The sequence below is a fragment of the Mus caroli genome, unplaced genomic scaffold (assembly GCF_978045245.1).
Source record: "Mus caroli unplaced genomic scaffold, Mus_caroli_1 scaffold_8, whole genome shotgun sequence".
NCBI classification, from domain to species: Eukaryota; Metazoa; Chordata; class Mammalia; order Rodentia; family Muridae; genus Mus; species Mus caroli.
Genome location: NW_028227263.1, coordinates 127,519,262 through 127,540,891, shown reverse-complemented (window position 1 = coordinate 127,540,891; position 21,630 = coordinate 127,519,262). Strand labels below are relative to the sequence as shown.

Below are 21,630 nucleotides of genomic sequence, written 5' to 3'. Positions count from 1 at the left end.
CCCTGTCTATTTGCAGACATGGCTCTTGTGGTTTATAAATGTGATGAGTTACCAGGCGTGCTGGCACACTGGGGAGGTAGAAGCAGGAGGATCAAGAGTCTAAGGCCAGCCTCAACTACATACATTACAAGTTTAAACCCCACCTGGATTATATGAGAAAGCAAAACAAAACAGTACAAATGAAGTTGGCTAACTTAGTAAAGAGATGCCCTAAGTCCCTAGCAGGTGTCTAAGGACAACAGGTCTGCAACCTGCACCCCCCCCCCCAAAGCTGTATAAAAGCTTAGAGCAAAGTTCTCTTGTTATTAATGCCTCTGTTGCTGTGAGGCTCAAAGAGTGGAAGAGGACAATGCCTAGCTAGAGGGAGAGGTTTTGATAAGTCTACCTCTCTCTTCACCCTCTGGCCTAGACTCACCTAAGGCAAAAGTAATTTTCTTCTAGGACTAATCCTTAGTCTCTTGAGTCCTTCCCTCACAAGATCATGGACATTCTCTATAGAAAGACAGTAGTCATTAAAACATCCCAGCCACATGCATTGGGATTGTCCAAAGCTAGATTGTTAGAACCCCAAGGGTGAGGGCTCATTGTTCACTCTGTTATCGTCCACATAAACAGGAGTAAGTACAACATATATGTGCATGCATTTACACTTCCACACACTGCCTTTTGGCTCTAGGAAGGTTTTATTAACTCTCTGTAAGTTAGTTTCTTGGCTGAAGGGGGAGCTGTTCCAGGAAGCTGTCCCCATACACAGTACTATGGTAGTCCCAGATTGGCATCTCCTCAAATGTATTCTACAGAGCTCTACTTCTCAGGAATGCTGGTGGAGCTATATGAAAGCAAAGGTTAAAGATGATCCCTCCCCCCCACACACACACCCAATGCTTTGTGAACCTCCAAAGTGATGTGTGTGTATGTGTATGCATGCATGCTTTTAACACATTCCTGTTGTGCCCAGGTCCCCAGAGCTTACCTCTAGAGAACTGTTGTTGTCTCTTGTGAACCCACTCTGGGGAAACTTGATCTGGCTTGCATGGGATTTCAGTGTTTGTTAGTGATGAGGGCAGAGAAGTGAGCCACCACCCCCCAGTTGGTTAGACAAAGTAGGGGGCCCAAGCACTTCCTGTATTGAGGTGTGGGGCTTTCCCGACGACCTCCTTTCCATGTTTCACTACAGGACTGGGCACATGCTCACCCACCAGAAGACCAAGCCCTTTGTGTGCATTGAGCAAGGTTGCAGCAAGAGCTACTGTGACTACCGCTCGCTGCGCCGCCACTATGAAGTCCAGCATGGGGTATGCATCCTGAAGGAGGCTCCACCAGAAGAGGAGGCCTATGGGGATCCAACCCACAACCATGATGTGGCTAACCAGCCTCCACCCAGTGGCCTGAGGTCCCTGGGGCCCCCAGAAGCTAGGTCCCCTGGCTCTGTCTTGCCCAACAGAGACCTCCTTCGCTGTATTGTGAGCAGCATCGTCCACCAGAAGATTCCTTCTCCTGGCCCAGCAGTGGGGCCTTCTGATACTGAAGCAAGGAGCTCAGCCTGTGCTTGCCCCACTTCACTGGGATCATCATCATGTACACCAGCCAGCACCCCAGTGGCCCCAGGAACCCTGGGCTCTGAGATTGCTGAGGAAACTCATCCCCCACGAAAGGAAGCTGCCCCCGAAGTGTTCACACCTGTCCAGTCAAGGGCAGCTGAGAATGGTGCCCCCGATCCGCCAGAGTCAGAGTTGGAGTCAGAGTCTCCACGGCTTCAACGGCCATCCTCCCTGGAAGGCTGGCCAGAGGGCAGCTCTCTGCCTGCCTGCCTGCCTCTCTTCAGAGGCCACTCTGTCCCCTCAGGATCCCAGCCTTCCAGCCACAATTTCCAGTGGCTCCGGAACCTGCCTGGCTGTCCCAAGAACAAAGGCAGCAATGTGTTTATGGTCCACAAGCCCCCTGCAGTGGCATCCCGGGAGGGCTCTGAGGGAGGAGGCTCTGGGCCCAGTAGCACCCCTACCTCAGTGGAGCCTTCACCCAGCCTGGGCACCAGCCAGGAGGAACTGTTGCCATTTCCTCCTGCACTACTAAAGGCCCCTGGTGAGGCCTCCAGTGAAGTTCGGCAGGCAGCTGGGGAAGATGAAACCTGGGCTCCCAAAAAGTGCAAACCTGACTGTGAGTCATTCCCATGGCAGAGCCCCACTGAGCTTGGGCTCCAAGATGCACAGAACCCAGGTGGGCTCCCCTCAGATGCCACACCCCTCTTCCGGCAGCTGTTCATGAAGTCACAGGAGTCTCTAGTAAGCCATGAGCAGATGCAGGTGCTCCAGATGATTGCCAAGTCCCAGCGGATCTTCTCCCATACTCAGGTGGCTACAGCCTCAGCTCAGAGACCAGGGCCTGAGGGAAAGCAGTCCACTCTGAAGCCATTGCAGGGGCCATGGCCACCACAAACTCTGCCACCAGTACCCACTGTAGACTCTTTCCAGATAGGCCCTGGACACTCGGAGCCAGAAGGATCCCCACTCCGCAGGAGGAAAACCATGCCTGCAGTGTCCAGAGAAACATCTCCTGGTGGCCCTAAGCGAGACACAAAAGGAGGCCCCAAAGTGGCCTCTGCACCACCATCCCTCACAGGGCCAGCCCTGCTCCCCTCCCGGAATCCAGACAGCTCTTCATTGGCCAAAGGGACATTGGACCTGGGGGACATTATCCCCAGTGCAGGCTCAAGGCAGTCCCAGTTAGGTGGAGATGAGCCAGCTGGAACCCAGCTGGTTGGGAAACAGGGGCAAGGAGAGAATGGCCTGGCTTCAGGGGCCATGAGAGGTGAGAAGGGTCCAGCCTGCCCCCGAGGTGGAGGCTACAGGCTCTTCTCAGGGCACCCCAGGGCCCAGAGATTCTCAGGTTTCCGGAAGGAGAAAGTGAAGATGGATGTGTGCTGTGCAGCTTCTCCCAGCCAGGTGGCCATGGCCTCCTTTTCATCGGCTGGGCCTCTGGCAGATCCACCCAGAGACATGAAGTCCAAGCTGACAATCTTCAACAGAATCCAGGTATTTGTAGTCCTCTATTATGTTCTGGGTTGTGGCAGGGCTATGTGTATGTCCTTGGATTTATAGCATTGGTTAACTGTCCAGGTACTTCCCTCACTGTAGTAGGTCTTCAGATGTGACTTTATAAGAGGCACTGATGGCTGTTGTCCACTAAGCTACCTTCCTTGCTTTCCTTTGCCTCCTACTTCCACCTAGATTTCCCTCCTTCAACTGTTGAGGAAGATAAAGGTACAGGCCTCCTCCCTTAACTGTTAACTACGTGTGATGGCTGTGCATTCCCCACACATGCACAGAACCCAAGTCCTTTGTGTATCATGCAGTGACCATCTGCTCTGGGCACTTAGCCACTGCTCTTAGTGAAACCAGCATCATTCCTTCCATCTCACAGCTACCACTTTATAAACATTTACATCTTTGTTAGCCAAATGATGTATAATGAACTCTTACAAAGTTGGTGCTTTGGCAGACATAGGTATAGTCACAAGTTTACACAACTATTACTGTTGGCCAGAACACTTAGATTTAGACTCAGGGTATGTGACTTTAACTGACCTGGGACTTGCTATATAGTCCAGGTTGGCCTTGAATTCAGAGTTGAGTTGAGATCAGCATGCCTCTGCCTCCCCTGAGTGCTGGAATTAAAGATCTGTTCCATCTGGCACATTTTTTGTTGGGGGTGGGTATTAGCAGGATCATGAGTTCCACAGAGGTCACGTGGGACTCAGAGGGCAGCCTGTGGGAGCTGGTTTTCTCCTTTCATCTGATTGGCAGCAAGTGCCTCTTCCTCCCTCCCCCCATCTTGCTACCTACCCTACTCCATTCCTTTTTCTGGCTGAGCAATGTCCCGTGGGTAGACAGGCCAGATTTTATTTTGCCATTCACTAGTGGACTATTTCCACTATGGCTCATGTGAGTGACTACTGGGAAGTTGTGTACAGCTTCTTTCTTGTGGATGCATGTTCTTGTTTCTCTTGGCTAGACCCAAGGACTGGAGTCACCAGATCCTACAGAGTCTCTTGCCCAATGTTTAAGGAGTAACCAGACTACTTCCTAGGAAGCAGCAGTTTCCCAGTGCCGCTGCTGTACACAAGTGCCCTGTTTTCTCCATGCTCTTTGCTGTCACAGCCACACTAGGCCATGCAGTGGTGTCTGCTGGTGCTGCCAATGTCGTGCCCTGGCGTTAAAATCCTCCCATGTGCTTGTGAAGTGCTGTCTTACTGACTTGCATATGTATGTGTGTGTGTATACATATACATACATACATATGTATATATATTCTGTATGTACATCAGACATGTGACTTTATCTTCCCTTGTGTGGGCTGCCTTTTCATCTTATGTGTGAATATTTGTGGGGTTGAAGCTTTCAATTTTAATGAGTCCAGTGTGTCTGTTGGGTTTTCTGCTTTGCTTTGGTGTCAAATCTGAGACACCATTGCCCAGAGCACCATCAAGCAGATTTCCCCAATGCTGTCTTCCTTGTTCGTCTGGGCTTTGCTGGCTCAGATATCTTCTCATCTCCAGGGTGGAAACATCTACAGACTCCCCCATCCAGTGAAGGAAGAGAGCTTGGCCGGCGGATGGTAAGTTCAGAAGCCCTCATGCCCCACCAAGGCACTCCTCTGGAAAGTCCTCTGGCTTCACTGTACTGTCTTGAGTGAGGGAACCAGATGCCTCCAGCCCTGCAGAGAATGTTTCATCCCTTGGAAAGTTGAATATGGTCTTCCATTTTTGTTGTTTAGTACGAGTTTTCAGTGGATTGGGGTTACATGCAAAAAAAAACAAACAAAAACAACAAAATCCAAACCAAACCAAAAGCAAAGACAGGAACAATAAAGCGGCAGTCAGGGCTAGAGCCTCATTCTCCCATTCTCCCTCTGCCTTCTCTATCCACAGCCATCAGCCAAATGGGGGTCCCACAGACTGGATGGAGTCAAAGAGCACTTTTGTGTGCAAGAATTGCAGCCAGATGTTTTACACCGAGAAAGGGCTGAGCAGCCACATGTGTTTCCATAGCGACCAGTGGCCATCACCTCGAGGGAAGCAGGAGCAACAGGTGAAGGGGCAAACGGTGGCTTCTGTAGTCCAGGGTTAGACAGGCTTTGGGGATAGATGAAGAGACAATGTCATCTATCTCAGGTTAAAGGCAGGATCCTGGCATGGGGTAACATGAGGGCCAGGACCATCTGTGCAGGCCTACAGTAGCCCCACTGACAGCAATGATATTGACAGCCCAAGTCCTGACCCTAGTCAGCAATGACCCAAAATTTGCAGGGCTGGGATGCAGGAGAAGAAGGAACTGAGGAAGGCTGAGGGGCCAGGCAGGAAGGTATGTCAGAGCTAAGACCTGGAAGAAAAGGAAGGCTGGCATGGAGAAAGGAACAGTAGAAGATATGAAACATCATTATGATTGCAGTGATGGATCTCCCTGAGTCTCATCTCTTTACTACTGGACCCTGGCTTGAAGTTTCTGTGTCAGTGCTAGGCCAGTGTTGGCTCATAAAAGACACAGGCATCTGGGAGAACACATTTTTGTTGCCATAATACTCTTGTCTCTGACTCCCATTCTTTTTTTCCTTTTTATACATATTTTTGTTACTTTCTGGGATTTTTCTGTTTGTTTGCTTATTTATTTTGTGAGACAGGGTATCTATTATAGCCTTGCCTTACCTGGAACTTGCTATGTAAATAGGGATAGCCTTGAACTCACAGAGATCCACTTTGCTTCTGCCTCCTATGTACTGAGATCAAAGGCATACACCCTGTATCTGACCCTCATTCTTGGAAGCTTGTCACTTGAGCTACTGAACTGCCCCCATGTATCCCTATATGACTATATGAGGCAGCTCTGAGCCTCAGGATGTCACCATACTGAGTATGTTAGTCAGCTCTGGCTCATGTGGGGCTGGGCTATGAACAGAAGGTCCTACTCAGCTCCTGTGCTAAACCCTGGGAATGGCTATGGCAGACATACACATCCTCCTTCCCCCTGTCCCTATGACAAGCCCCATTTTCCCATCCCTGAACAAGCTGAAGACTGAGTTGATACAACAGGTGCTCTCAGGTGACACCTGTGGTTCTGTCCTCTCTTCTTCAGGGACAAGAAAAAGATGGGGAAGAGAGAGACAGCAAGGAGAGCTGCCAGTACAGAAAGCGGAAGAAGCGGCCCCAGCTCAAGGCCCTGTTTGCCCCTCCTGCACCCTCTGCCCTCGGGGAACCAGGCCCAGGAGGGTGCCACCAGAGCTGCCTGCACTCTCCTGTGTTCCTGGTGGATCACCTCCTGAAGGGCTTGTTTCAGTGCTCTCCCTACACACCACCGCCTATGCTTAGCCCAATTCGTGAGGGCTCTGGGCTGTACTTCAATACCCTCTGCTCCACATCCAGAGCTGGGCCCCACCTTATCAGCCCTGTACTTGGTGAGTGAGGCCAGAAAGCTATTCTGTTCCAGGATAAGGTGCTTCTCCTATGGCCCACAATCTCTCTGCCTTACAGTATATGATCCAGCCATTCTTTCCAGCCTTGTATGTCTCTGTTCTGGGGGACTCATTGCTACTCAGAAACATACCAAGATGATTCTTCTAGATGGTTGGTTGGTTGGTTGGTTGGTTGGTTGGATTGTTGTTGTTGTTGTTTTTAACAGCCAGAAAGAACACATAGAGGCCATTCAGCCCAAATCCTCTTCTGTTCATTTTTATAGCCACTCTATGGAGACAGAGACACACACCATGCCTGCCTGCCATGCAGATCAGCCATTTAAGCTTGTGCTTTGAGGCTGCTCTCTGGCCTCTGAGCTTCCCTGCATACTATCTTTAGATAGTATGGGTTTTGCCATCCCAGAAGCTTGTATTCCGGGCAGCTACACCACCCTCCTGGCTTCCATTCATCTACTTCCTGTCCCTATAGCCTTGCCTATGCTGGGTAGTGCATATAAGTGACATCATACAATGTGTGGCTTTTTATGTATCACCCACTTTACTTAGTTTGATGTGTTCGGGGTTCACCAGGTGGTAGTGTGTGTTAGAATTTCTTTTTTATTGGTAATAGTCTACTCAATGACCACTCTTTTAAACCATCAGCTGATAGGTATGGGTGTTGTTTTCCTTTTAGCTGTTGTAAATAATGCTGTAAGAACATTTGTGTATAACTTCCCATGGGGGTCTATGTACCAATTCCTTTTGTATAAATACCTACAAAGAAAAGCTGGCTCACATGGAAATTCTATTTAACCATCTAAGAAACTGCCAAACTAGTGCCAGAGTGTCCTATTTTTGGATTCCTGTTAACAATCAGGAGAGTCCTGATACCTCTGCCCCTTGCCTGCACTTTTAGACTGTGATTCTTTCTAGCCGTCCTGTCAGATGAAAGAAAGGTACCTATTGTTATCTTTTGTTATGTTTGGATTTGTATTATCCTACTGGCTACTGGTACCAAGAATCTTTTTTTGTTTGTTTGTTTGGTTTTTTTTGTTTTTTTGAGACAGGGTTTCTCTGTGTAGCCCTGGCTTGTCCTGGAACTCACTTTGTAGACCAGGCTGGCCTCGAACTCAGAAATCTGCCTGCCTCTGCCTCCCAAGTGCTGGGACTAAAGGCGTGTGCCACCATGCCTGGCTGGTACCAAGAATCTTGCTGGGTGTTCATTGGCTGTTTGTGTGTCCTTCCTTATAAACTAAGGAGATCTCTTTATTTTCCTAGTGTCATTTGTGCACTGGGCTTTATATGTGACCAGTTGACTGGCACAGAGTAATGAAGAGCCACTCCACTCCTGTTTACTCTGTAGGCCAGGTCTTGAGTTCATACCCCTCCTGCCTCAGCCCCGTGAGACACTAGATGCACAGTATCTTTTTTTTTTTTTTTTTTTTTTTTTGAGAGAGAGTTTTATAATTTTGTTTGTTTGGTTTGGTTTGGTTTGGCTTGGTTTGCTTGTTTTTTTAAGACAAGATCTCTTTGTCTAGCATTGGCTGTTCTGGAACTCACTCTGTAGGCCAGGCTGGCCTCTAACTCATAGAAATTCACCTGCTTCTGCTTCCCAAGGAGAGGAACTAAAGGCATGTGCCACCACTGCCCAGCTATAATTTTGACTCTTATATTTACATCTTTAGTGGATTTCCAACTAGCTTTTGGATATTGTATGAGGTAAGGATCAAAGTTTATTATTTTGCATGGATTCCATTCATTCCAGGATCATTTGCTGAAAATATAATTCCCATCGAGTTGGTTTTAGCAAGTTGGCTTTATTAAAATCAGGTTACCAAGGCACAAAGACCTGAGTTCAGTTCCCAGAGCCTATGAGAAAAAAAAGCCTAGTGTAGTGGCATACACTGTACTCTCAGCAATAGGGAGACTGGAGCTTTCCTGGCAGCCAGTGCAGCCTGTTGAGTGAGCTGTAGGCCAGAGAGAGATCTTGTCTCAGAAGACAAGGTGAGTGATGTCTGAGGAATAACATGTGACATATACCTGTGCCCCATACACACTTGCATGCTTTTCTGAATAAATGTGCACTTGCAAATGCAAACACACACCTCCATTAATCATCAGTGCATGTGTTTGCTCCATAGACTAGTTCTTCTTTATGATCTGCATGCTTATGCTGGTACCATAGTGCTTTGACTACTGTAGATTTGTGTAAGCTTTCAAATAGGTGTATTTCAATTCTCTTATGTTGTTCTGTCTTCCAGAATTGTGTTAGCTGCCATAGGTCCATTGCATTACTGTGGAATTTTAGGATCAGTGGTTATTTTAATAGTTACCCTGTTTAATATGTACATAAGTTAGAAAGTATTACTATCCTAAATAATTTAGACCTTTCTATTCATGATGGACCAGACCATCTTCCCATTTATTTAGGACTTGTTGTACTTTGTCCCAATCATTTTTCCCAGTGTGTGTCTTACATATCTTTGCTTGTTGCTGTTTTTTGAGATAGGATCTCGATACGGTCCAGGCTGGCCTGGAACTCCCCATTCTCCTACCTGTGTCTCCCAAGTGGTGGAAAGGCAGGCACATGCCATTTGCTGTGCAGTAGACATCTTTCCTTAGCAGAATCCATTTAGATTTGTGTTCATGTAGTAATGGTGAAGGGCAGAGACACTGCATTCTCCATCTCATGGGCCTTTCCTGTGCCATCTGTTTCTAAGCAGATGTGTCAGCAGACTCCATTCTGAACTGTTGTCCTTACAACTTTATGTACAGTTTTATAGATTTGGTCACATGAAGTCAAAGCAATAGAAGAAAGCAAGCACTGCCTGCTGAGTTTGCTGTACTCTTCATTGCCATACCATGCTTGTCTGTAATTCCCATGGGGCCATTACCATTGGGTGCTATTCTTCTGTGTGTGTTCATGTATATACAGGTACACATGTGTGTTGTCTTAGTTAGGGTTTTACTACTGTGAACAGACACCATGACCATGGCAACTCTTAGAAAGATAACATTTAATTGGGGCTGGCTTACAGGTTCAGTGGTTCAGTTCATTATCATCAAGGTGAGAGCTGGCAGCATCTAGGCAGGCATGGCTCAGAAGAAGCTGAGAGTTCTACATCTTCATCTGAAGGCCACTAGAAGACTGGCTTCCAGGCAGCTAGGATGAGTGTCTTAAATCCCATGCCCACAGTGATATATTTCCTCCAGCAAGTCCACATCTCCAAAGAGTACCACTCTCTGGGCCAAGCATATTCAAGCCACCATATGTGTGGAGGCTAGATGATAACCCTGTTAATGCCTCTTTTTTTTTTTTTTAAAGATTTATTTATTTATTATATGTAAGTACACTGTAGCTGTCTTCAGACACTCCAGAAGAGGGCGCCAGATCTCGTTACGGATGGTTGTGAGCCACCATGTGGTTGCTGGGATTTGAACTCTGGACCTTCGGAAGAGCAGTCGGGTGCTCTTACCCACTGAGCCATCTCACCAGCCCGCCTCTTTCTTTAGAGACGGGGTTTTTCGCTGGTCTGGAGCTCATGGAACAAAATAGGCTGGATGTTGAGTGAACCTAGGAATTCTGTTTTGTCTCTCCAGCAGTGGGTTTGTAAATACACAGGTTTTTGTTTTGTTTTCTCTTGTTTGTTCCTTCTATTGGCATTTTGGGGGTTGATCTGAGGAGTTCCAAACTGACTTTGCTATCTCCAGAGACGACAGCTTCGGTCCTTTGTACTGTCACTGTAACATATATTACATTTCTAGATGTTTCAGGCCCATGATATGCATTGCCTTATACATCTGATATTTAAGTTAATTAGGAAGAGAAAACAAATTACACTACCTTTTATAATTACCTGAACAGTTACTTCTGCCAGCACTTTAGAGGGTGGAGCCACACCACTGCCTCCTTTACAACCTCCTTTTAAAGATTTATAAAGGTAATAATAGCTTTAATGGCATAAAATTCACATGCTCTACAGTTAATCCTTGTTTGTTTTGAGACAGGGTCTCACTGTGTAGTCCTGGCTAGCCTGGACCACACTAAAGCAGGATGGCCTCACACAGAGATCTGCCTGCCTCTGCCTCCCGAGTTCTGGTATTAAAGGTGTGTACTACCATGCCTAGCTTAATTTTTAAAAAAATATGTGTTTGTATGTATTATGTGTTTGTGGGTATTATATGTGCATGAGAGTGCAGGTGCCTATGTAGTTTAGATTAGGGGCATTGGATCTCCTGGAGCTGAAGTTATAGGTAGTTGTGATCTATCTCATGTAGGTACTGGGAACTGAACTTGGGTCTTCGGCAAGAGCAATCTGAGCCATCTTTCTCTAGCCCCACAACTTATTTTAAACTTATTTTATTTTCCAACAAGGAAACTCCACTCTATCACAATTCCTTTCCTATTCTCTTCCCCAGGTTTGGGCTGAGTTCATCCAATTTTTGTCTCTGTAGGCTTGGCTGCTTGAAAGGTTTCAAATACATGGAATCACAGTATGTGGTTCCTTATGCTTAGCTTCTTTTACTCTCAGCCGTGTTCAGATTCCATCTGTGCTGTGGGATGTCTTAGTATCTTTCTCCTAAGGGTGAAGATTATTCCCCCTGTAATATTTCTCATAAGCCAAGATTGATAGCAACAGATTTTCCTCAATCTTCTTTAAATCTGGGGATCTTTGCTTTTTTTTTTTTTTTTTTTTTTGGTTTTTCGAGACAGGGTTTCTCTGTGTAGCTCTGGCTGTCCTGGAACTCACTTTGTAGACCAGGCTGGCCTCAAACTCAGAAATCCACCTGCCTCTGCCTCCCAAGCGCTGGGATTAAAGGCGTGCGCTACCACGCCTGGCTCCTTTTGAGATTTTGATCTTTGACTTTGCATCTTTCCCTCTGTGTTTGTCCTATTTAGAATCACAGTGCTTATTGGATGTGTACATTGTTTCTCACCAAGTCTGTGGGCTCTCCTACCATTCTCTCTTCATCTTTCCATTCTCTTCTCTGTCTGGGGCATCCATTGCATGTGGTTTCAGCCTTCAGTGGTGTCCAACCTTCTGCATTCTTTTCCTTTTCAGGTTCTTAATTCTTTCTTCTCCAGGTGTGGTGATCATTTCCTTCTACCAACTCAGGCAAACCTGCTGAGTTTAACATGAATTATTGTACTTTTTATCACTAGATTTCCACCTCTTAAAGTTACTCCTTGATGAAAATTCATCGTTCTACCTTCCGTTATTTTTTTAATTGTACAGTTTTTAAATTTTGCTTTTGTTTAAAAAAAGAAATGTATCTCTTTGCACACGTGGGTACATGTGGAGGTCAGAAACATCTTGTAGGGGTAAGTTCTCTCCTTCCATTGTGTGGGGCCTAGGGATCAAAATCAAGTCATCAGGATTGGCAGTAAACATTCTTACCCACTGGATCATTTCACAGGCCCTTCTGCAGTTTTCTTCAGCCTATGAGCTGTGTGTTGTGGGGTAGCCCCATCTTTGAGTGAAGTTCTTGGGAGAAAACATCAATTACCCAAGCCAGGAGCTTGTGAGGAAGAAAGTCAAGCTTGTTCAGGACTCACAGACTCTGATTATTACCAAGAGAAAGTTGTTTCTATTGTTTTTCAGTTTTTAAAGCTTATATTTATTGATTGATTATATGTGCTTAATCATATGTGCATGGGTGCCATGTGTGGAGTTCAAAGGCAACTCATGAGTCAGATCTCTTCTTCCACTTAATGGGTCCTGGGAATTGAATCAAAGGGTCTAAGGCAATTATGCCCTGAACAATCTCACTGGCCTGTTAACTGTTTTAAGATGTGTGTGGGTTTTTTATTAGTTTTAAGTCATTATTTATTTATTATTTATTTATTTATGTTTACCTCTCCATCTGTCTGTCTTGTATGTGGACACATGTGAAATGAGGGAGGGAGCAGCATGTAGCAGTCAGTTCCCTATTTCCACCATGCAGGCCCCAAAGATGAATCTAAGTTCTTTAGACTTAGTGTCATCTTCACCAACTGAGCCGCCTCACCAGCCTCACCAGTTGGTTGGTTTTTTTGATACAGGGTCTTTCTGTGTAGCCCTGGAAATCTTGGACCTTACTATGTAGACAAGTCTGGCCTTGAACCCATGGAGATCTGCCTGTCTCTGCTGCTCTGTATTTGTTTATTTTAAATTATTCAGTTTCTGCCTTTGCTTTTTTTTTTTTTTTTTTTTCTGGTTTTTCGAGACAGGGTTTCTCTGTAGCCCTGGCTGTCCTGGCACTCACTTTGTAGACTAGGCTGGCCTCGAACTCAGAAATCCGCCTGCCTCTGCCTCCCAAGTGCTGGGATTAAAAGCGTGCACCACCACGCCCAGCTCTGCCTTTGCTTTTTTTCAGAGGTCTTTTTCTCTCTCTGGGCCTTACAGTTTGTTTTCACCATGTCCACAAAGGCAGGTAGAAGGCCCAGAGGATCTTGTTAGGTCAGTCTTGTTGAGGCCTTTCCCTGTGTGTTTTCTAGACCAAGTGGACAGCTCCTTTGGCATCTGTGTGGTGAAGGATGACACTAAAATCAGCATTGAACCGTGAGTTGGAACCCTTAGTGCCCAAGTCCTTCTAGTGAGGGTGCTTCCATCAGCCTGACCTTCCAGAGTCTCCTTTCCCAGGCCAGTCTTCTGAGGGAGGGCAGACCAGACGGAGGTGGGACAGAATCTCTGCTGTGGACTTGGGTTTCTGGGCAGAAGTGGTGAAAGTATAGTACAGGAGGCAAGGGCATTTGTGGGTTGGGACTGGACACAGGTAGTCAGTGTCAGCACATAGTGTTCTGAAATGCCTATGTCTGTCGAGTGATAAAGGTAACAAACAGCCACCATGTCTGAGAAATGGCAGCAAACTGCTATGAGCAGGCTATGGCTGTGAGCAGAATGCATGGTACATCTCTACTGTCTCTGGCTTAGGCAACTTTGCATCTCAATATTTGTGTATGGCCTTGTTTCAGACATATCAACGTAGGAAGCAGATTTCAGGCGGAGATCCCAGAACTGCAGGAAAGGCTGCTGGCCAGAATGGATGAGAATGTAGCTTCTCTGGTCTGGAAGCCATGGGGAGATGTGATGACCAACCCAGAGACCCAGGACAGAGGTGGCTGAGGCTTTGAGTCAGATCCCAAGGCTCCTTCTTTCCTACCCTCGGCCCAGCATCTCTCCCTCACTGCATGGCCCTCCCCCACCTCTCACTTGCCAGTGCAGGTGCCAGGCCAGGGCTTCTATGGTTCCTCTTGGTTCCCCTTACTCAGACTGCCTCCACCTTGGGAATGTAAGGGAAAGGGAATTGACCAGAAGCCCCTGTGCTATGGGGAAGGCTACCTCTCTCATGTGCCTGACTTCCTTTCTTCTTCCTAATGTTCTTCGGCTTTGCTGGGACCACAGTGATGGAGCTCTGCAATGTAGCATGCTCCAGTGTGATGCCAGGAGGGGGCACCAACCTGGAGCTTGCCCTGCACTGCCTGCATGATGCCCAGGGCAGTGTTCAGGTGAGACCATGGGCACCCTGCACACCTGAGGCTGGGCTTTCTGGGACTTGGATGGCCCAGCTGAGGGAAGGTGAAGATCTAAGTCTGCAGTGCTTTGAGGCTAAAATAGCAGAGTAGAGGAGTAAAGGCTGGTCAGTTACAGGATTTGTCTGTCAATTATAGATCCTCTAGGACTTCAGTTCTCAACCTGTGGGCCATGACCATTTTGGAGTCACCCAAAGACCATTTAAAAACAAAGATATTTATATTATGATTCATAACAACAGCAAAACTACAGTTACAAAATAACAATGAAAATAGTTTTATGGTTGGAGGTCACCACAACATAAGGAACTGTATTAAAAGATCACAGCATTCAGAAGGTTGAGAACCACTACTCCAGGAGAAAGGGTTCTGAGACAGTGCAGGAGGACCAGTGTTTAAGACCTGAGACTTAGTCTTGGACCATGCTTTCTGCCAAGCTGAGGGGCAGTGTCTGACATGTGTATACTGAGCACCCACTGGACCTTAACCATGTAGGGCTCTGTTCTTGGCTTAATACTTCATTGTCCTTATCTACGGAGTCTTTAGACTTTCTGAATGAAAATCTTTGGGAGGTTTTGTTTTGTTTTTTGTTTTCAAGGACAGTGTTTCTCTGAGTGTCCCTGCCTGTCCTGGAACTTGCTCTGTATACCAGTTTGGCTTTGAACTCAGAGATCCACTACCTCTACTTCCCAAGTGCTGGGATTAAAGGTGTGACCACCACCACTAGGTGGAAATCCTCATTTTTGTTTTGTATCAGATCCTAAAGAAGGTCCAGTCCTCACTGGGATTAGAGTAGCCCATACCTCACAGGGTTTATAATTGGAGAGTCAAAAGCTTTAAAAGTATATTGCTGAGGAATGTGGTTGCTCACACCTGTGCTTCCAGCACTTGGAATAAGTTTAAGACCAGCCTGGGTTACAGTATCAAGTTCTGTCTCAAAAATCAAAGGCCAGTGGTATAGCTCATATGTAAGGTCCAGGCTCCATCCCCAGCTCGGCTGACAGGAAAAAGCAGCCCAGGATGGAGTGCAGAAGAGGGAATAAAATGGAGTGCCGACTGAGATGGCACTCTTCTAGGCAGCAGCCTCTGGTGGGTAGGAGAATGTGCCTCACAAGCTCACACATAGTATTCTTCATGAAAAATGTCATATTGTGAAGGCAAGTATGATATTCAAAGGGATGCTTAGTGAAGTCATCATGGGCCAACAAATTTTCCACCAGCATAAGGACCAAACACCTGTAGGTCACCTTGAACAAGTTGACTATAGAGACATTTGTTTTTCAATGAAAGAAGAATGGATCCCATAAGCAGCTTCTAAACGCTGACACCATTGCATACACTAGCAAGATTTTGCTGAAAGGACCCAAATATAGCTGTCTCTTGTGAGACGATGCCGGGGCCTAGCAAACACAGAAGTGGATGCTCACAGTCAGCTATTGGATGTATCACAGGGCTCCCAATGGAGAAGCTAGAGAAAGTACCCAAGGAGCTAAAGGGATCTACAACCCTATTGTTGGAACAACATGATGTACTATCCAGAACCCCGGAGCTCTTGTCTCTAGCTGCATATGTATCGAAAGATGGCCTAGTCGGCCATCAATGGAAAGAGAGGCCCATTGGACTTGCAAACTTTACATGCCCCAATATAGGGGAATGCCAGGGCCAAAAGAATGGGAATGGGTGGGTAGGGAAGTGGGGGGCGCTATGGGGGACTTTTGGGATAGCATTGGAAATGTAATTGAGGAAAATATGTAATAAAAATATTAAAAAAAAAAAAAAGAATGGAGACAGTCCCCGATTCCCATGCCTTGTGACTGGCCCACATCTCCTGTCCTTCCAGGTTGCCCTGGAGACTCTGTTACTTAGAGGACCCCAGAAGCCCCGGACTCACCCACTGGCTGACTATCGCTACACAGGTGACAGGAGAAAGGGCTGCTTGATAGTGGGACCTGGCTGATTTCTGCCAGGGCTGATAGCAAACTTCACTTCTGCTTCTTCCCCTTGGCCTTCTTTCCAGGGCCTTTGTCTTCCTGAAGGGGCCTGTTCTTTCCAGGGGGACTCAGCAGGCACTGCCTTGAGTTCACTAAACCCCACCAGCCCTGTTCCATCATTCACTCAGAATTCTTCCAGCATGATCAGTGTTTCTGACTAGAGCAGGGGATATGGACGTAAGCTGAGCACATCAAAGTCAGGCAGCTTGAGCTCACCTGCTTTTCTTAGGCCACTAAGGCCCCAGCCAGTTGCCCATATCTATAACATGAGGATAGTGAGTCCCCAGCTTTGTAACATTAGGGAAGACTGAAATTAGTACATCATCAATGTTCATAATGTCAGTCAGGCTGTGGTCCCTTGAGAAAAACCTACCCTGCCCTGGCTGCTCCCCGGCAGGTTCAGACATCTGGACCCCCATGGAGAAGAGGCTCTTCAAGAAGGCATTCTGTGCCCACAAGAAGGACTTTTACCTGATACACAAGATGGTAAGATGACAGAGGGCTGGGGCAGCGAGCCCTGCCTCGCACAACTGTCCCTACCTGCCTGCAGCACATTCAGTACCTTGTAAGCGGCTTGTTACCTTAGAAGGCTACCCTGCTGCTGCCCTGCTTCTCATCAGTAAGTGCTGCTCACTCCACTCAGCACTTGCTGCCTTTCTCTGTCCTGATTTACTCCTGTGCGTGTGCTGAAAAATACATAAACATAAAACCTAAGTCTCTCTTCTGTTTTTGTTGTTGGTGTTTGTTTTTTGTTGTTGTTTATTTGTTTGTTTGTTTGAGAAAGTCTCTCTATGTAGTTCTGACTGTCCCACTATGTAGACCAGGTTGGCTTCAAACTCACAAAGATCCACCCGCCTTTGCTGGAAATAAAGGGATGTGCCACTACCACCTAACTCTTTTCTGTTTTGTTTTGTTTTTTGTTTTTTTTTAAGACATAAAACTACACATAATCAAGGTGCAAGGACAAATATTTTACATATGTATGAATCCATAGAATTGTCACCACGGGCAAGATAGCAACTTGTCTGTGAGGCCCCAGTGCTTCTTCCTTCCCTGACAGCCTATCGCACAGGCCACTGTGCCTCCCTCCATGTCCCTGGTCAGCCCTGGTCTGTAAGAAAGCTGTACTTTCTGGACTTTTGTATCACTAGGGCAGCCAAACAGCATTTGTTCCACACTTTATCTAGCTGCTTATGCTCAGCATACTTACTTCGAGGTTCATTTGTGTTGCATTTATTAATAGTTCACCCTTTCTGCTGCTAAATAATACTGTACTGCATGGATGTACTACAGTTGTATTTAATCACTTATAGTTGATGGGCATTTGAGGGGGTTCCAGGCTGGGCAATTATAAAATACAGTGGTTATGAGCATCATGTACAGAGTCTGCTCTCAGAGCTCACTACCCTTCCCAGCACTGTTTCTTTGGTTGTTTTTGGCTAGAAGGTGAATTTGTTCCTGTTGTTCTATCTTTCTCAGAAGCAGAAACCAGCTTCCATTTCCTTTTAACTTGGTGCTGTTTCCTAAGCAGAGGACGTGCTGGTTGACTTCTAGTTTGTGACAGCACACAAGCAGTTTCAGATCCATGTGGAGAAAGTGTACTCTGGAGTGAGGTGCTCACTTGGCCAGTTAATTTCCTGGAAAAGTTTCCTGGGCAGCCGAACTTTCCTTCCATCCTACCTCCCTTCTGCTTCCTCCTCTTCTTGGTGCTGGGAATGGAACCCACATCCTCTTTCATAGGACGCAATCTCTCTACCACTAGGTCCCACCTCCAGCTCTCCATTTTTGTTCCCTCCACCACCATCCAGAGGTTCTTTCTTTCTTGATATAAGGCATCAGTGTGTAGCCCAGGCTGGCCTCAGGCTCTCAGTCCCCCTGCCTCAACCTCCTGAGATGTAGGATTATGGCCCCATATCACTCACTACACTGGGATCTAGAAGTCATTGGTTTGTTGTTTGTTTAATTGATTGGTGCTTTGTTTTGTTTTTCAAGACAGGGTTTCTCTGTGCAGCCTTAGCTGTCCTGGAACTTGTTTTGTAGACCAGACAGGTCTTGAACGCATATAGATTCGCTGCCCTCTGCCTCCCAAAGTGTTGGGATTAAAGACATCCACCAAAAGTCATGTTTGTTGAGACACAGTTGCTCTATATCCCTGACTGACCTGGAACTCACTATGTGCCCAGCCTGTCCTAGAACTCTCAGAAATCATGCTGCCTTTGCCTTGCCTCCAGAGACATGCAGTATGACATTCAGCCCAGGAGTCGTATTTTTGCAAGAATAAGTGACTGGGCTTGAGTGCTGTGTACACTCATAACTGTCCTTCTCATGGGGCCACTTTCCCTAGAGGGCTTCCTCAGCTATGCTTAGTTGTGGTGGCTGGAAGCTCACCAGAGAGGAAAGGCATTCTGTGTTAATCTTAATCTCACCGAGTTTGGCTGTTGCCTGCTGTAATGTCACAGTGAGCCTCCTTACCTGTGGGTCTTTATGTGTCTTCCTACAGGGAAGAAGCATGCTGGACTTAGTGCTGATGGCTACTGTGTGGCTTCACTTTGGACCCTTCACCACCCAGAAGGACCAAGATCCCTGCCTTTGCCCAGCCATGGGCAGAGATGTTGGGGAAGGGATTTCCAGGGTGGAGTCCACATGTGAGGTACTGCCCACAACCTGCTTCTGTATCTTCCTTCCCACTAGATCCAGACTAAAAGTGTAGCACAGTGTGTTGAGTACTACTACATCTGGAAAAAGATGGTTAAGTTTGATTGTGGCCGAGCTCCTGGGCTGGAGAAGAGGGGCAGAAGAGAGCTGGATGAGGTAGAAAGGACTGAAGACAAGGTAGAAGATGCATGATGAAGTGGTCTGGGTGCTTCTGTGGTCCAGTCAGAGGGTGGTGGAGGCTCTCAAGGGAAGGTTTCCCTGAAGAAGACATGGTCCCACACCAGTGTCTTAGGTCATCTTTACCCTCTCTGTAGGTGACTTGCAGCCCTCGAGAGAGACCTACCCACCGTCCAACTCCTGAGTTAAAGATAAAGACCAAGAGTTACAGGAGAGAGTCTATCCTTCACTCCAGCCCAAGTGCAGCCCCCAAGCGCACTCCTGAGCCTCCAGGGAGTGTGGAGAGCCAGGGCGTGTTCCCTTGCAGAGAGTGTGAGAGGTACCAGCCTTCCCTCTGGACCTTCACCCTCTGGCCTGACTTGCTTCCCAAGCTCCTCTGGTTCTGACCCACATCCTTTGACTCCTCAGGGTGTTCGACAAGATCAAGAGTCGGAATGCCCACATGAAGCGCCACCGCCTCCAGGAGCATGTGGAACCCGTTAGGGTGAAGTGGCCTGTGAAGCCCTACCCACTGAAGGAGGAAGAGGAGGAGGAAGAAGAGGAGCTGGGGGCCGACATGGGCCCCTTGCAGTGGTGACTTCTTGCTAGAATTTGGTCTGCAAGGAGAGGGGAATTCAGCTCTGAACCAGTGCCCTGGGCCTCTCAGAAGTGTTTGGGGCACTCTTATCCTCTCTGTCCTCTCACTTCTAGCCTTGCTAGCAAGTTTGGGTAGCATTTGGACATGAACAGGCAGAAGCCCTCAAGGTAGCTCTGGAGTCATGTGGATAATCAGAGGCTCCATTATCTCCTGGTTAATAGTTGCTTACTTGCTGTCCCAGTCACTTGGAGGAGGGGACCCTGGGAGGCAGAAGGTTTGGTCTAGGTGACATTTAGATCTGAGCTGGCATGGGACTGACATTGGTTAGAGAGAATCAGTAAGGACACCTGAGACACAGTGAGCTGGGCCCTCCTTGGGCAGGGCCTCTGCATTCCCATCATCCCTAGTCTTGCAAAGACTGTATATTGTTAGGTGTATTTTTTACGTGTCTGCTTGTATCTTATTAAATTGGGTTCTTAAAGAGTTGTCCTCCAACTTCCAAGCCTGTGTGCTCTGCAGAAGCTTCAGGGCCATAGCTGGGGCCAGGAGGTGAGCAGAGAGAGGGGAGAAGGTGGGCACACAGTCATCTGTGCTCTCTTTAGCACCACACACCAGCTCTTCTCTGTAGATGGGCATATACACACACAGCAATGAAAGCCCCTTTATCAAAGAGCTTCATTTTAGAAGGGGTCTTCTAGCAGCTGTGAAAGAGTGCACTCGTGAGAAAGTAATGACAATAGGCATGATTTGGCCATGAAAATGGGAAGGGTTGGGTTGGTTAGACTAAAGCCAGAAAAGCATGTGTGGATGTAGCTGCTCAACCTGAAATGAAGGTGAAAGACTGTAACAGCAGGCAGAATGGTGCCTTTGCTGTAGCCCATGTAAGGTCAGGGACATCTATACCAACCCCAGCCTGCAAGAGCCATGCCTCAACTCCTGTACCCAGGGCCCCATCCCAGCACTACAGAGAAGGTCTCAACATCTCAGCTAAAGCTTAAAGGCAGGGAGGAAATTGATTTTGGAGCTGTTGAGACATCCTGTTTGAGGGAAATGAGGGGTACAAGGCAGCCCCAGAACCAGAATGGCCCTCTTCCTTCCTACTTGAACATTTTTTCCCAATGTGTGTAGCTGGTAAGTTAGGAAATGCACTTTGCTTGGTGGGTGTTCCCAGTGACCTGAGCATTGCTATGCAGTGAGCATTCATTCCACTGCTCTACCCTGAGTGACCCAACTCCATGAGTGGAAATGCAGTTCTGGCCTTATGGGTTGAGGGCATATAGTCATCTATTGCTGCATAGCTCATTGCCCAAAAGGATGACACGTTGCAGCAAATGGAAGTGGAACCATATCTGCTTGTGGCCATCCAGACTCACCAGCTCTGAGGTCAGTGTACAGTCATGATGAGCACAGGTACATTTGGGGAAGTGTTCAATGGGAAAGGGTCAGGGGAAGATGTCTTTTGCCTTTTCCTGTCCCCAACACCCAATTCACATAACACTTTCCTCAAATGTTCTCTGATAATCAGCGAAGTTCGGTAAAGAAGAGATACAGATTCCTGTACCACAGCACACTATTGGGACTGGAATCGCTGTGGGCAGGGCCCTGGGGACTGATCTTTAGAATAACTGTAGATTTACAGAAAACTAGCTTATGCTAGTTCCCACATAGCAGTTACTGTCATATAGTAAGATGTTGCTCTTACTATAGCATAGTGTATTTAGTACAGATACTGAACCACTGTCAATAACTGACTGACCATGCTTTATTTAGACTTTTTCACTAATTTTTAACTCTGGGTGTGTGTGTGTGTGTGTGTGTGTGTGTGTGTGTGTGTAGGCCAGAGGTTGATGTCAGGAGTCTTCTTCAGTTGTTCTGCACCTTATTTTTCGAAACCAAGTCTCTCTCTGGCCCTGGAGCTCATTGATTCTGCCAGACTGGCTGGCCAGCAAGCTCCAGGCTTATGCCTGTCTCCCACCCACCCATTCCTGTTACAGGTGCCCGCTGACACACCCAGCTTTTTACATGGGACTGAGTATCTAGTGACATTCTGTGTGTGGCACTGCAAGATACTCCCTAAAGGCATTGTGTGTGTAGGTTAGAGAACAATTTGGAGGAGCTAGTTCTCACCTTCCACTATGTGGGTCCCAGGAATCGAAATATGGTTGTTAAACTTGGTAGCAAATGCCTTTAGCAGCTGAGCCATCCCACTAGAAATGGAGACCTTCTGGATTCCCCAAGCCAATTCTAGAGACGATCGCCAGAGGGAGTAAGAA

The 21,630-nt window shown here is 47.1% G+C and overlaps 1 protein-coding gene across 6 annotated transcripts in view; it reads left to right on the top strand.

The window, feature by feature from the left end:
- Znf541 (zinc finger protein 541) overlaps positions 1 to 19,838 on the top strand; it is a 35,108-nt gene extending 15,270 nt beyond the window's left edge. For 5 of the 6 annotated variants that reach the window (XM_021168423.1, XM_021168422.2, XM_021168421.2 and 2 more), the window contains 12 exons: positions 1,178 to 3,032; positions 4,538 to 4,614; positions 4,928 to 5,087; positions 6,129 to 6,447; positions 12,923 to 12,986; positions 13,400 to 13,542; positions 13,830 to 13,933; positions 15,798 to 15,873; positions 16,346 to 16,434; positions 18,640 to 18,780; positions 18,918 to 19,099; positions 19,189 to 19,838. In XM_021168423.1, the coding sequence (XP_021024082.1) occupies positions 1,178 to 3,032; positions 4,538 to 4,614; positions 4,928 to 5,087; positions 6,129 to 6,447; positions 12,923 to 12,986; positions 13,400 to 13,542; positions 13,830 to 13,933; positions 15,798 to 15,873; positions 16,346 to 16,434; positions 18,640 to 18,780; positions 18,918 to 19,099; positions 19,189 to 19,357 (3,379 nt within the window). In that variant the 3' untranslated portion in view covers positions 19,358 to 19,838. The remainder of the gene's footprint in view (positions 1 to 1,177; positions 3,033 to 4,537; positions 4,615 to 4,927; positions 5,088 to 6,128; positions 6,448 to 12,922; positions 12,987 to 13,399; positions 13,543 to 13,829; positions 13,934 to 15,797; positions 15,874 to 16,345; positions 16,435 to 18,639; positions 18,781 to 18,917; positions 19,100 to 19,188) is intronic. The other variant, XM_021168427.2, reaches the window with a different exon arrangement.
- Positions 19,839 to 21,630: the final 1,792 nt, after the last annotated feature.